Source organism: Humulus lupulus, chromosome 6, assembly GCF_963169125.1.
Source record: "Humulus lupulus chromosome 6, drHumLupu1.1, whole genome shotgun sequence".
Classification (NCBI taxonomy): domain Eukaryota; kingdom Viridiplantae; phylum Streptophyta; class Magnoliopsida; order Rosales; family Cannabaceae; genus Humulus; species Humulus lupulus.
In genome coordinates, this window is record NC_084798.1 from 173,104,466 (window position 1) to 173,117,734 (window position 13,269).

Sequence of the window (13,269 nt, forward strand, 5' to 3'; positions counted from 1 at the left end):
TCCAATGAAGAAGAAATTGATAGGTTTATTGCAGAAACCTCTCAGACAGAATCTCCTGCAGTGAAAATAGATGATGTTGTGCCCTCTCATACCGAATCTGTTACAACAGAAGCTGAATCTGTTCCAACATCATCCGATCGATCAACAAAGGAAGGGCTAGAAATCATCACAGATTCAATACAGAGAGAACCTTCTGCCAGAATAAAAAAGAATCATCCTTCAGATCTCATTCTTGGTGATATTGAAGAAAGCATGGTAACAAGAAAAAAGTATGTGAATTTGGTTCAATTCGTTTGCTTTACATCCAGCTTTGAACCAAAAAATGTGAAAGAAGCCTTGAATGATGAGTCATGGATAAAAGCAATGCAAGAAGAATTGGAACAATTCACAAGAAATGAGATATGGACTCTTGTTCCTAGGCCAAATCATACAAATGTTATTGGTACCAAATGGATTTTCAAAAATAAAACCGATAAATTTGGTACAATAATAAGAAATAAAGCTAGGCTAGTTGCGCAGGGGTATACTCAAATTGAAGGAGTTGATTTTGATGAAACTTTTGCCCCTGTCGCAAGACTTGAGCCAATAAGATTGCTATTGGATGTTGCTTGTGTTGTTGGATTCAAACTTTTTCAAATGGATGTTAAATCTGCATTTTTAAATGGAAATTTGAATGAGGAAGCATTTGTTGAACAACCAAAAGGATTTGAAGATCCACATAATCCTAATCATGTTTTTCAACTTAAAAAGACTCTCTATGGTCTGAAACAGGCTCCTAGAGCTTGGTATGAAAGATTGACTCAATTCCTTGTTTCAAATGGGTATAAAAGAGGAGGAGTAGATAAAACTCTTTCATAAAAAATGTTGATTCTGATATTGTTATTGCTCAAATCTATGTTGATGATATTGTTTTTGGCTCTACTTCTAACACTTTAGTGCAGGAATTTGTCAAACAAATGACGAATGAGTTTGAAATGAGCATGGTAGGTGAGTTAACCTATTTTCTAGGTCTGCAAGTCAAACAATCAGAAGATGGAACCTTCATTTCTCAAAGTAAGTATGCAAAAAATCTGGTCAAGAAATTTGGGATGGAGTCTGCCAAACACGCCAAAACACCAATGGGAACCACAGTCAAACTAACCAAGGATGAAAATGGAGTTAAAGTAGATCCAACATTGTACAGAAGCATGATTGGAAGTCTTCTGTATTTCACAGCCAGTCGTCCTGATATAAGCTACAGTGTGGGGGTATGTGCTCGATATCAAGGCGATCCTATGGAATCACATGTGACAGCTGTAAAGCGAATCATTCGTTATGTAAATGGTACTCAGGAATATGGAATTTGGTACTCAAAGGAAACAAACTCTAACCTTGTTAATTTTAGTGATGCTGATTGGGCAAGCAATGTAGATGATCGAAAAAGTACAAGTGGTGGATGTTTTAATCTGGGAAACAATCTGGTTTCTTGGGATAGCAAGAAACAAAATTCAATCTCTCTGTCTACTGTTGAGGCCGAGTACATAGCTGCAGGAAGCTGTTGTACACAATTATTGTGGATGAAACAAATGATGACAGATTATGGGTTTGATCTTAAAACTTTGACTATTTTTTGTGATAACACTAGTGCTATTAATATCTCAAAAAATCCTGTTCAACACTCTTGCACTAAACACATTGACATTCGTCATCATTTTATTAGGGAACTCGTTGAAAATAAAACTTTGATCTTAGAATATATTGAGACTGACAAACAGATTGCAGATATTTTTACAAAAGCCCTTGATACAGTCAGGTTTGATTCCCTCAGGAAATCCTTGGGGGTTTGTCCCAATTAATTTGGTTTGTGCTGTACCTTATCCATGTGCTTGAAAAAGTTGTGTGATGTCTCCTTGTCCTTGCTCACCGAAAAAGTCCCAATCATTATGTCAAAATATATTTTTACTTCAGGTTAGAAATTATAGTTAATATATTTCATGCTATTTTTCTTTAAAATAAAATTAAAAAAAAAACAAATAGTCCTTCCAATTAATATTCCTTCAATTCAATCTGTGTTTTTGTGTGTGAGCATTTGATCCTTGAAAAGTATTTCAAGCTCCATCTTAGAATAGAGCTACCTACACTGTTGTGTAAATTGCTTAACCTTGAGTAAGTTGGAACTCTGTAACTAACAATTATGTAGAAGATACTCTACCACTGTTAAAAACAGCCTTCAGTGTAGTGTGAAAGCATCTAATTTGGGTACTCATTGAGAAAAAGGCTAAAAATTGCCACATAGGGCAATGTCCCTGAAAAAGGCTAAAAATTGCCATACAGGGCAATGATCTCTGCTTTCACAATCACACACAAATGCTTAAGAAATACTGTTGGACAATATTTGTAAGTCTCATACAGACTGATTGATTTGAGTGAAATATTTTTTGTGCTTGGAGTAAATGTTTTGTGATATTTTATTTTGAAAAATAAAAGCATGATTTATATTAAATATATTTTCTAAACCTTATAGTAAAGATGTGTTTTGATATAATGATTATTTCTTTCTCCACATGCAAGGGCACGGAGACAATGAGCACTAATAAAAAATGGGATATTTTTTTTTGGTACATTCAGTTATATTACTTTATATAATATAAAAAAAAAATACTAATATATATATTTCTTTTGAGGGAAATAGAATCTGAGTGTGTCAAAAAGGGTATGTTGTATCTTGATTGTTTTTGTCCTTATCTCATATTTTATCAAGATCAAAAGTTTCCATTTTTGGCTTGTTTCCCAATTTTGTGTCGTGCACTATTGTTGGCAGTTATTATTGAGATATTTGGTTGGTACTTTACAAAAGTGTTTATCCCTTTTAATATTCAAATAAAGGAATTAAGGATCAAATCCATACCTTTCCCTTTCTTTATTTATTCGGATATCCTTGGGCCCAATACTTCAATCGTCTCTATCCTTCACTTTTTTCTGGTTTCTTATTTTTCCTTGACAGTTTTTCATCCGCGTGCAACCATGGTGAGAACCAGAGGAAGTGGCTCTCGGTCTGTCAAGGCAGTGTCTGGTTCAATGACTGATTCTCCATCCATCACCAAGAAGAAGGCTCAGAAGAGTACCTTGTCTCATCCCATCCACATTGACGGTTCCATCACCACGAGCAAAGCCGTGGTCATTCCGGACCTTGAAGCCCCCAAAGTTTCGTCTGAACCTCCATCATTGGCGGCTCTGCTCACCTCTGTCCCTGGGTCTTCCAAAAGGGGACGAGCTTCTCCATCAGAGGATGTCTCTGATCATGACCGTGATCGTGACAAACCCCATTCTGATTCCTCAGAGTCCCCTGATGTGCTTGCACCCAAGAAGAAAAGCAAAGGTTGGTTCTAGGTCTCTTCTTCTCGAAAATCTCCTCGTTCCAAAGGGCCTAATCCTTCTGATTCCACGCCAAAGGCTTCGTCTCTTGTGGGTTCCACTCCACGTTCCAAGTTTTGGTTGAAGGTAAAGAAAATTCCTCCACCTTGTTCTTCTTCTGAAACTGACCTTTCTTCAGATTGTGTTCCCTCTAATGAAGATCCCCTTGATGACGACCCCTCTCTTGAAGAAAATGTTGGCTCTGAAGAAGAATCTGACCCATCAGAGGACCCTCCTGTTTCACCAAAGGGCAAGAAATCTGTGAAAATTCCTGAGATTCGCACCACTTCTCCTTTGGGTCCCAAAGTCTCTCCAGGTTCTTCCTTTAAGGCTCACTCCTTGAATTTTTGTTTCAATGACAATGATAAAAATATGAAGCATTATGTGCATCGTGATTTTATCTGTGAGAAAATTTTTTCATTTTCTGCCCATCGAGTGTTTGGGGTCATTAAAAATATTGAGGATCGGGGGTGGTTAGGTTCTTTAACCGGGTTGGATGGTTTTGTTCCTAGAGTTGTTCAAGAATTCTATGCCAATCTCAATGATGATCTGTTTGATAGGAAGTCTTTTATGTTTGGACAAGTTTATGTCCGAGGGAATTGGTATTTGTTTAGCACTGCTGAAATTGCCAAAGTTCTCAATTTGCCACCTTCTGTTGACAATGTTGCTATGGATTTCAACAAAGATAAGGTGCTTTCAGAGTTGGTAGGACAGAATATGGTTTGGGAACCTCACTCGGTTCTCAAAGTAACCGACCTTACTCATTACTATGTTGTGCTTCACAAATTTGCCACCAACAACTGGATTCCCACTACTCATACCTCCACCATTACTTTTGACACGACCTTCTTTTTGTACAAAGTCAGAACTGGTCTCCAAGTTGATCTTGCCTCTCTCATTTTTGACCAGATCACTGCCTTAGGAAATGCCAAAAAGAAAGGCCAATATTTGGTGTTTCCACATTTGATCTACAAGTTGCTTGATTCCCAAAAGTCTCTTCGATTGGAATATGAAATCTTGACTCCTCCCACTACTGGTGCAGACTACAAACTCAAGAAGGAACCATCATCCGTTAAGGCAACTAAAGGAATTGCTCTCAAGGCTGGCGATGCTGATTCTGTTGCTACTGAACTCGCTGCTGTCAAGGCCACTCTGGAATCTGTTCAAACAAAAGTGTTCAGTCTCAAGAGTTGTCTCTCAACCATGATGTCTCACTTTGCAGCGGGTCCTTCCAACTGAGTCCATTTGGTTTTATTTTATTTTGCTCTTTTTTCATTATATAAATAAATATTTAATTATAATTATTATTATGTTATTTAATAATTATCAAATTCTTATTATAATTTTCACTTTTTATTTTTTAAAAAATAACAATAAGATTTTATTATTTTAAAATCATTATTTTAATTTTAACTTAATTTTAAGAGTAAAGTTAACTTAATTACCTATTTTATCTACATATATTATCAAATTTTATGAATATATTATAAAATTAATTAAATAAACAAATATTTAATTATAAATTTATTAATTTACCATTAAAGATTATTATTTTAATTTATCATTATTTTATAAAAAATATTAATAAAGTTTTATACTTGTAAAATTATTATTTTAATTTACACTTTATAATTATTTTAATTGCCTTAAAATTTATTAATTAAAAAATTTTAATAACACTAATTTAAAACTATTTTGTAATGTTTAGTTTTTCTAAATCTACAAAAATTTCGGCAGCATAACAATTGTAATCTAACCTATTCCGAAATTTAAAATCTGCATAAAAACTAAAAAGCCAGTCCCAGAGCATACATAAAATTGAATAAAATCATTTAAATTCCCATATCAACAACAAAAAACATATTATAAAACAATAATACAAAATCTTAACATGGATTTATCTAACCTAACATACAATTAAAAAATATTATATCATCTAACCTAACATTTTTTTGATAACATACATTCATCATTTTCTTAAAACATAAATAAATAAATATATAATTCATCTTAAAAAAAACACAAATATAATCAAATTAACAAACAAATATACTTTTAACAATCCTTTAAGTATTTAAATCGAAATCTAAAAAAAAATTAACACTATCTAAAATAACTAATCACACACCCACTACAAAAAACGTTACTTTTGCTGGCGCGGCGCAATTTTGCGCCAGCAAAAGCCATCTAGTCTTTACCGACTCTCTTTTGCGTCAGCAAAAAGTGACGACGTACATCCGTCGATAATAGGGCTTTTGTCGACGCAAAATGCACTACGCCGGCAATTGTATCTTTTGGCGATGAAAAAATGCGCCGGTAAAAATAAGGATGCACTGGCGAAAAAATTTGTCACAGGATTGTGGAAAACACTTTTAGCGACACAAAATTGTGCCGGCAAAGATGTTTCTTTTAGTGGCGCAATATTGCACCGACAAAAGATGTTGCTTTTAGTGGCGCGTTTTTGCGCCGGGAAATGTGGATATTTGTAGTGGCGCATTTTTGCGCCGGTAAAGGTTGAAACTTTTACCAATGTAATTTTTATTTTTGAAATAAATTTTTTTGATAATATTTCTAATTTTATTTTCAATATATTAATATTACTTAATAAATTTTGATTTTAATAAATTAATATTTATTTAATTTTTTAGTAATATTATTTAATTAGAAATAAATTAAAAATTAAAATTTTATAAATAAATATGAAAAATTTATAACTAATAATGTTTATTGTCTCCACCAAACATGAAAATATAAAAGTAGTTTAGTAAATTAAATCTCTAATCAATTAAACTTTAAATAAATAAATAAAAAAGTTCTACAAATGTGTACTGTCCTTCTCATCATCCCCACCCCCGTGAGCATCATTGTCCTCGTCCGGATCTTGTTCTGGTAAGTCGACAGAAAAAGCAGGAGCCAATACACCAACCTGCTTCAACAATGCACTGAGCAGTACATCTTGACGCCGTTGATGACTCTCAAGTTTAGTCGTATACTTCTTTAGGTTTTGATTTTCCAGCATAATGTCCCGAGTTTGCTGCAAAATGGTGTCCACTTTAGGTGGTAATTGCCCGGACATTTGAGAAGTTGATGAAGATGCTGCCCTCTTTGTGCCAATTGCCCTCAACCTAGGCAACCCCCAAACCCTTTCTTATAACGCGAGCGGGGCCTAAGGAAATTCGTGACAATATCCATATCAGGCGGGAACTGACCGTCGACATTATCGTCGACACAAGAAGCAGCAGATGATACAGGAGCCATACTCTGCGATGCTCGACCCTCGGTCATCTCAGTCTGCACAATAAAAAGCACATATCTCGAATTCCAATATAACATTATTTGAAAACCTAACTTAGAAATTTTTAATATAAATACATATAAAATATAACTTTATTATCTATCTGCTAACATCCTATCATTAATGACTGCAGACCAGTGATTGAAAAAAATGTAATTAATTTTGTTCAAATATTAGAGAGCAAGTGGGCTAAAGTTAATTTGGTCATGAAAATCCATATCTAAATCACAATCATGAAGATATTGTTGATAAATACAGTAAGAGCAGTTAATTCCATTAATGGGGAATTTATGTCTCTAAACATATACATCAACTATATTTGCATGTTTGTGATTTAGATATGGATTTTCATGAACAAACTAACTTAGCCCACAAGCTCCCTCATACAGGGACAACATTAGTTACGTTTTTTTATTTATTTATTTTTTTTATTTTATCTTGGTCCACAATCATTAATCATAAAAATATTAGCACATAGATTATAAAGATTTAATTGTTAAAAATTTAATTAATAATTAATAAATAATTACTAATTGACACCAACCAATTAATAATTAATATTTATTAAACTTTTTTAAAGTTAAATGATCATAAACTAGTTAAGGTTAGGCAACTTACATGTTTTGTAGCCGCTTCATCGCTAATCCACTTATTCTTCTTCTTGTGGAGGTGCTTGAATGTGTCGATCATGCTCAGAAGCTGGCCAGTAGACAGGTCCATCTAAAAAAGCAAATTATTTAAACATTGTTACATTTATAATATTTTTGTAAATGTAAAGATATAGGTTATTATAATTTACGTGATCATAAACATGGGCAACGATGGATATGGAACTGTGTCCTCTTGGTATGGTCAATTTTGCTCGAGCTTCTTTATTTCTCTTCGATATACGCTTCAAATAGAAAATAATACTCATTAATCTAGATTCTAATTTTATAATTAAACATTAATGTAAAAACTAAGGCATACATGCTGAGAATCAGAAGCCCAAAAATTGCATAAAATTGCCCAATCAGAAGAAGTAATCGACCCAAAAGGTTTTGACTTTTCTCTCTCGTTGTCCACCTCTCCTCCAACCTCTACCCAGTGTTTCTTCATCGTGTGGCGCCAATCAGTCAGATGCATTTGCATTTGTCTTACCATGGCATCGTTGATTACTGGATTGTCTTATGGATAAATGAATTTGTCCTAAAATCACAATTAATTTTGGAATTTGTTAAAATATTATGAAGATAGACCAAATCTTTAATAGTGAGTTATTAAAGATTTAAAAAATGCTTACAGATAACCTATTCCGAATAACTTGGATATCAGCTGGCGTTACTTATTCCCAAGCTAGTGTAGTTGGGGGTATGGTGTCACGCATATAATGAGCCATGGAATTGTTGAACCCCTTGCCGTACGTTTGAATAGCTTTTCCAGTTTGTGCATCAAACTCTACTTTCAGATGGCTAGCTTTTTTGGTGGCAAGCTCCTTCTCGATATTGGCACCGTAATAAGCTCCCTTGCCCCTCTTGGAGCCACCACCGGTGTCACTACTTGTTTCAGTCATTCTACATTAAAATATTCATTAATTAACTAATTCAAATTATGTATGTCTATTGTTTTTTTGTTATAAAATTAACATTTTATTACTTATGGTCTTTCCAAACCTACCCTATTCCGACCTAGTGGATCCCTTGGAGATAGTAAGCAGTCATGTAGTTCTACACATTTTTTCAAAATATTTCTCAAACATCTTGAAAAAATGAGGAGCAGTACATGAATACATTGACTATCCTCAAGGCATCCACTAGGTACATGTCTATTATTTTTTTTATATATAAAATTAACATTTTATTACTTATTGCCTTTCCCAACCTACCCTATTCTGACCTAGTGGATCCCTTGGAGATAGTAAGCAATAAAGAAATGAGAACCAGTACATGAATACATTGATTATCCCCAAGGCATCCACTAGGTGCATGTGTACCTATATCTGATACTATCATTAATTAATGATAACAAATAAAGTTTTCATTGAATTAAATAGAAAGTTACATATATTTTTTTAAATTACATATCACTGTCCTCATCATCACTAACTACAACATCATTACGGACACCACTATCACTATCACTATTGACTAGAACATTGTCGTCATCCTCATGGTCTTCATACTCGGCCAACGTGTCGTCTTCAAATTAAACTTCATCATCGACAACAAATTCATCTGAACCTTCGCCAACCAAATCATCGACGTTGTACACTTTAGTGGGATTGACATTAACCCGATCATACTGAAGATTATCAAAAATTGGAAGTTCTACCCACAACTGAAATGAAGAAGAATTAACTTCTTGCAATATTGGTATATCATTTGTGGTCTCAGTATCATCAACCTCGAAATTTAAGAAATCTCATACATTCCTCGTAAAGTATTCATTAACGAGCCTTCAATCATCCCCATTTTTCACATCTCGAAGATAATACACCAACTTCGCTTGAGATGCGAGAACGAAAGGATCATCTTTATAACATTCTTCCTTCACATATATGCTCGTAAAATTGGATTCCACTTTAATTATACTTGTATTGAACCATCTACACTTGAATAGGAGAACATTGTAACTCATCAAGTAGGACAATTCAATTACTTCTTCCAGAACTCCATAGTAGTTCACTCCTTCCTCACTTGGCACCATTTCACCGCAATTTTGTGTTTTAAGCTTCATATCACGACCATGAATCACAAATTTCACACCATTCACTATCATCCCTAGATAAGAGAACACGGTGCCGCTTGATTTGTTTGCGAGAGCATACAATTCATTATTAACTTCAGTAGGTGTTGACTCATGCAAACCATTCACCTATCAACATTAACATTGAAAGTTAGTTTTGGATTGATTAAGTGGGGTTTCGGAAAAGAATTGACTAATATACATACTCATTCTTTGAACCACTGAGGAAAATATTTTAAAATTTAATTGCTAAAACATTTAACACTAATTATTTTTGCAAAAAACTAACACTAATTAAATCCAATTAAACCTACAATTTGGTTTTTACTATTGTGGTAGAAAAAAAAAACTTAATTTACATTTAACATGATAAAAGAAAACATATAATCTAACCCCCCCCCCCCCCCCCCCCCCCCCCCCCAAATAAAAATACTAACTTACAACCATTTAATCTGATTTTTTATTTTCTAAGAATCAAATAAAATATATGTATGTTGTTTTAATTAAAATAAAACAATATTTTTTTATATTTATTTTATAAATAAAATATATATATATACACACTCATACCAGATCGAGAGAGAAAGATAGGAGATTTTGTGGTCGGCGACTTCTGGCGAGATCAGCTACCACCGATGGGACCTGCGAACCAGAGGGAAGAGAGAGGGGTGAGTGAGAGAAGGAGTAAAACAAATCAAACAATGGAAAAAAAATACCCAGAACCTTACCTTGAGGAGCTGATCCGTTGCTGGTGGGGACAATACAGCAAGCGAGTGTAAGAAAAGAAGGCTTGGGGGTGGTGGTGGTGCCATTGAAGGGAGTATGAAGATGAGAAAATTGAAAGATTGCAAAAATGGGGAAGAAGAGCTCAGCGGCTGGGGTATATCGTTATGAATTTTTCCGGCGCGTTTCGTTCCGCCGGCAAAAGTCTAAAAATGTGTTGGCAAAAGTCAATCAGAAAACCTTAATCCAAAACGGTACTGTTTAAATAAGTATACCTTTTACCGATGCAGTTTAGACTTTTTCCGGCGCAACTAAACGCGCTGGCAAAAGTCTGGCCACCTACCTTCTTGAAAACATGCATCGAGTTTAATATAACACGTTTGACTTTTGCCGGCGCGTTAGGTGAAATGCGCCGACAAAAGTATCTGCTATTTAATTTCCCAATTTCCATAAATCTTTGCCGGCGCAATTTCGAATTGCGCCGGCAAAGGTTACCTTTGCTGGCGCAAATGAACGCCGGCAAAAGACCTAGTTTTTGCCAGCGCGTTTCACTAATTGCGCTGGTAAAGGTTTTTTTTATTGATGCAATTCCGAATTGCGCTGGAAAATGAATTCTTTCTTGTCGTGACCTATAAATTATAAATTAAACATACATCAATACATTCATCAATTACCAAAACACATAGAAAAAAACGAACATCAAAAAATCATTTTACCAAAAACTAAATAACCACAAATATTAATAAAAAAAACCTTTTTAGAAGCACAATAGGGAGGAGGATGGCCAAGAACAAAAGTAGGGCAGCGGAGAGGTCCCAAAATGGGGTTGGGACACTGTGGGGCGGTGGAGGGCGACAGACAAAGATCTCTCTCGCTCTTTGTAATTTTTAAGAGAGGGGAAAATGGGGAAGAAGACGACGTCTGGGAAGTTATATCGATGGTCTCTATATCGATGACATTTCATCGCTATAGAGTATAAGTAAGTTGTCCACGAGGTTGAACGAACTGTTTCACTTAAATGGTGAGACACTATAGCGACAACATGTCTTCACTATAGATAAGGGAATAGTACATGAATCGTTTCGTTTACTACGCGTCTAGTCTATAGTGTCCTTGCTATATCTTCGCTATAGCCAGTGAAATTTTGACTGACATTTTTGGTGGTCCACTTTCTCTCCATTTTTTTGGGACCTATAGCGATGACATGATTAAATGGGTCTCTGTAGCGACGACATGTCGTCGCTATAGACAAATATATTTCCCTATTTTTTTTTCGACGAAGACTCTATGGCGATGACTAGTCGTTGCTGTAGAGTCATTTACCGCCTCTTTTTCCCTCCAAATTCTTGGTACCCTACAGCGACGACATGTCGTCGCTGTAGGGTACCATGAATTTGGAGGGCCTGGTGGTGTGTTGTTGACGACCCTACAGCGATGACATGTCGTCATTATAGATTATTCATTTTAATATATTAAAAAAATAATTTTTTCGTGGATTTTGACTACATACAGTAAGTCGTCGCAATAGATGTCGTCGCTGTAGAGTCTTTTTCTTGTTGTGCTTCGGGAGAAGTCAGGTGCCCATGGATTCACTGTGTCAATATGCTGAGTCAGAAATTGGATAGGGTGGAGGTTCACATACACAGATATGGGTTTCTGCAGCGATATGTGTAGTGGACCTACCACGATGAAGTTGATATGCCTCTAGTAGTGGACGACGAGGCTTTAGTGACTGATGAAATAATTGACATCATCAATGGTGTTATTGGTGAGCAAGACACTAACGAAGAAGGTGTAAATAAAGGAATTTCAGATGGTGGTGGCAATAGTGCAGAGAATCAATTTGATGACTTATTTCAAGAGGTCGAAACTGAGTTATACCCTGGTTGTACTTGGTTGTCTTCCTCGAATTTCTTGGCAAAGATCTTGCACATGAAGGTTATGAATAAATGGACAAATAGTTCCTTTGATGAACATTTGAAGTTTATTGTAACGCCCTGGTTACCCCAAGACAGTTACGGTGAACTTTGAACCGTGATTAACTCGCTAACGGAGTTCTTTGATTAAAAACGTGCTTCTAGGTGTTATTAATATGTTAAGGTGGAAAATCAATCAAAAGGAAATGATATATTTTATTTAAAACATAAAATTGTTCATGGGCCCATAAAAATGTTTACAAGTTATTTACGATACAAAATGGTCATTACAGTATAAAATTTACAACCCGCTGATCTAAGCGGCAAAAATAGAGTAAACCCCTAGTTCCCCTGAGAACTCCTTGGCCGTGGTGGTCATGCGGCCGCATATGTACACATCACAACCTAAGCTCTCCACTCAAGGCTGGGTGAGCTTTTCTTTCCCTTTACCTGCACCACATAGCACCCATGAGCCAAAGCCCAGCAAGAAAACTCAATACTACAAGAATATAACATCAACCGATGATCATAATAATCATCCAGGACTTTTAGTCCAAAATAGAGGAGTGACAGTTGTAAAAGTCACTAAGGTGGGTTCCGTTCCCTTGACAAATAAGTGATCAAATCACTAGCTTATACAAAATAAGTGACTGATAAGCAGGTCACCAATGTAAATCAAGGGAGTGGCCATAGAGTCACAACTGTGGGTTCCATTCCCTTAGCCATGTGATGATAGGGTCACCTGGGCCTTCAGGCCCTGGCTCTGAGTAACTAGTTATAGAACTAGGCAAGCGCTTTTAGTTTTCATCGAACTTAGGGTCGGTCTGACATTAATGATCATATTGAGTCATTCAATGCAGATATCGATTAGATCTAATCTTTTATCGGCTCTGCGTTCATGATGCTTATGCCGCTCCTGACTCTTAGGTCAGTAACACACGATCGGTACTCAAAACCATTGTTGAACTTGACTAGTAAGTCACAGCTTCACAGACGGACCTGACACCATTGTCAATTCTGACTAGTAAGTCAATGCCATTCACAAGTAAGCAAGATTTTCTAAGCATTTAATATGCAATCACAGTCCACATTTAACACACTCAACATGCCTTGATAATAACCATGCATGTCATATACATAGGGTGCATTTTTCTTACCTCTGGTTCGAGCGAGAATTAGTAAAAGAACGACCCTTGAGAACGATCTGTCTTTTAGTTC

The 13,269-nt window shown here is 35.5% G+C and overlaps 1 protein-coding gene across 1 annotated transcript; it reads left to right on the plus strand.

The window, feature by feature from the left end:
- Positions 1 to 980: 980 nt before the first annotated feature.
- LOC133785674 (uncharacterized) lies at positions 981 to 4,632 on the plus strand. Its single transcript, XM_062224893.1, has 4 exons — positions 981 to 1,323; positions 2,984 to 3,358; positions 3,404 to 3,699; positions 3,772 to 4,632. The coding sequence occupies exons 1-4, from the start codon at positions 981 to 983 to the stop codon at positions 4,630 to 4,632; spliced, it is 1,875 nt and encodes a 624-aa protein (XP_062080877.1).
- Positions 4,633 to 13,269: the final 8,637 nt, after the last annotated feature.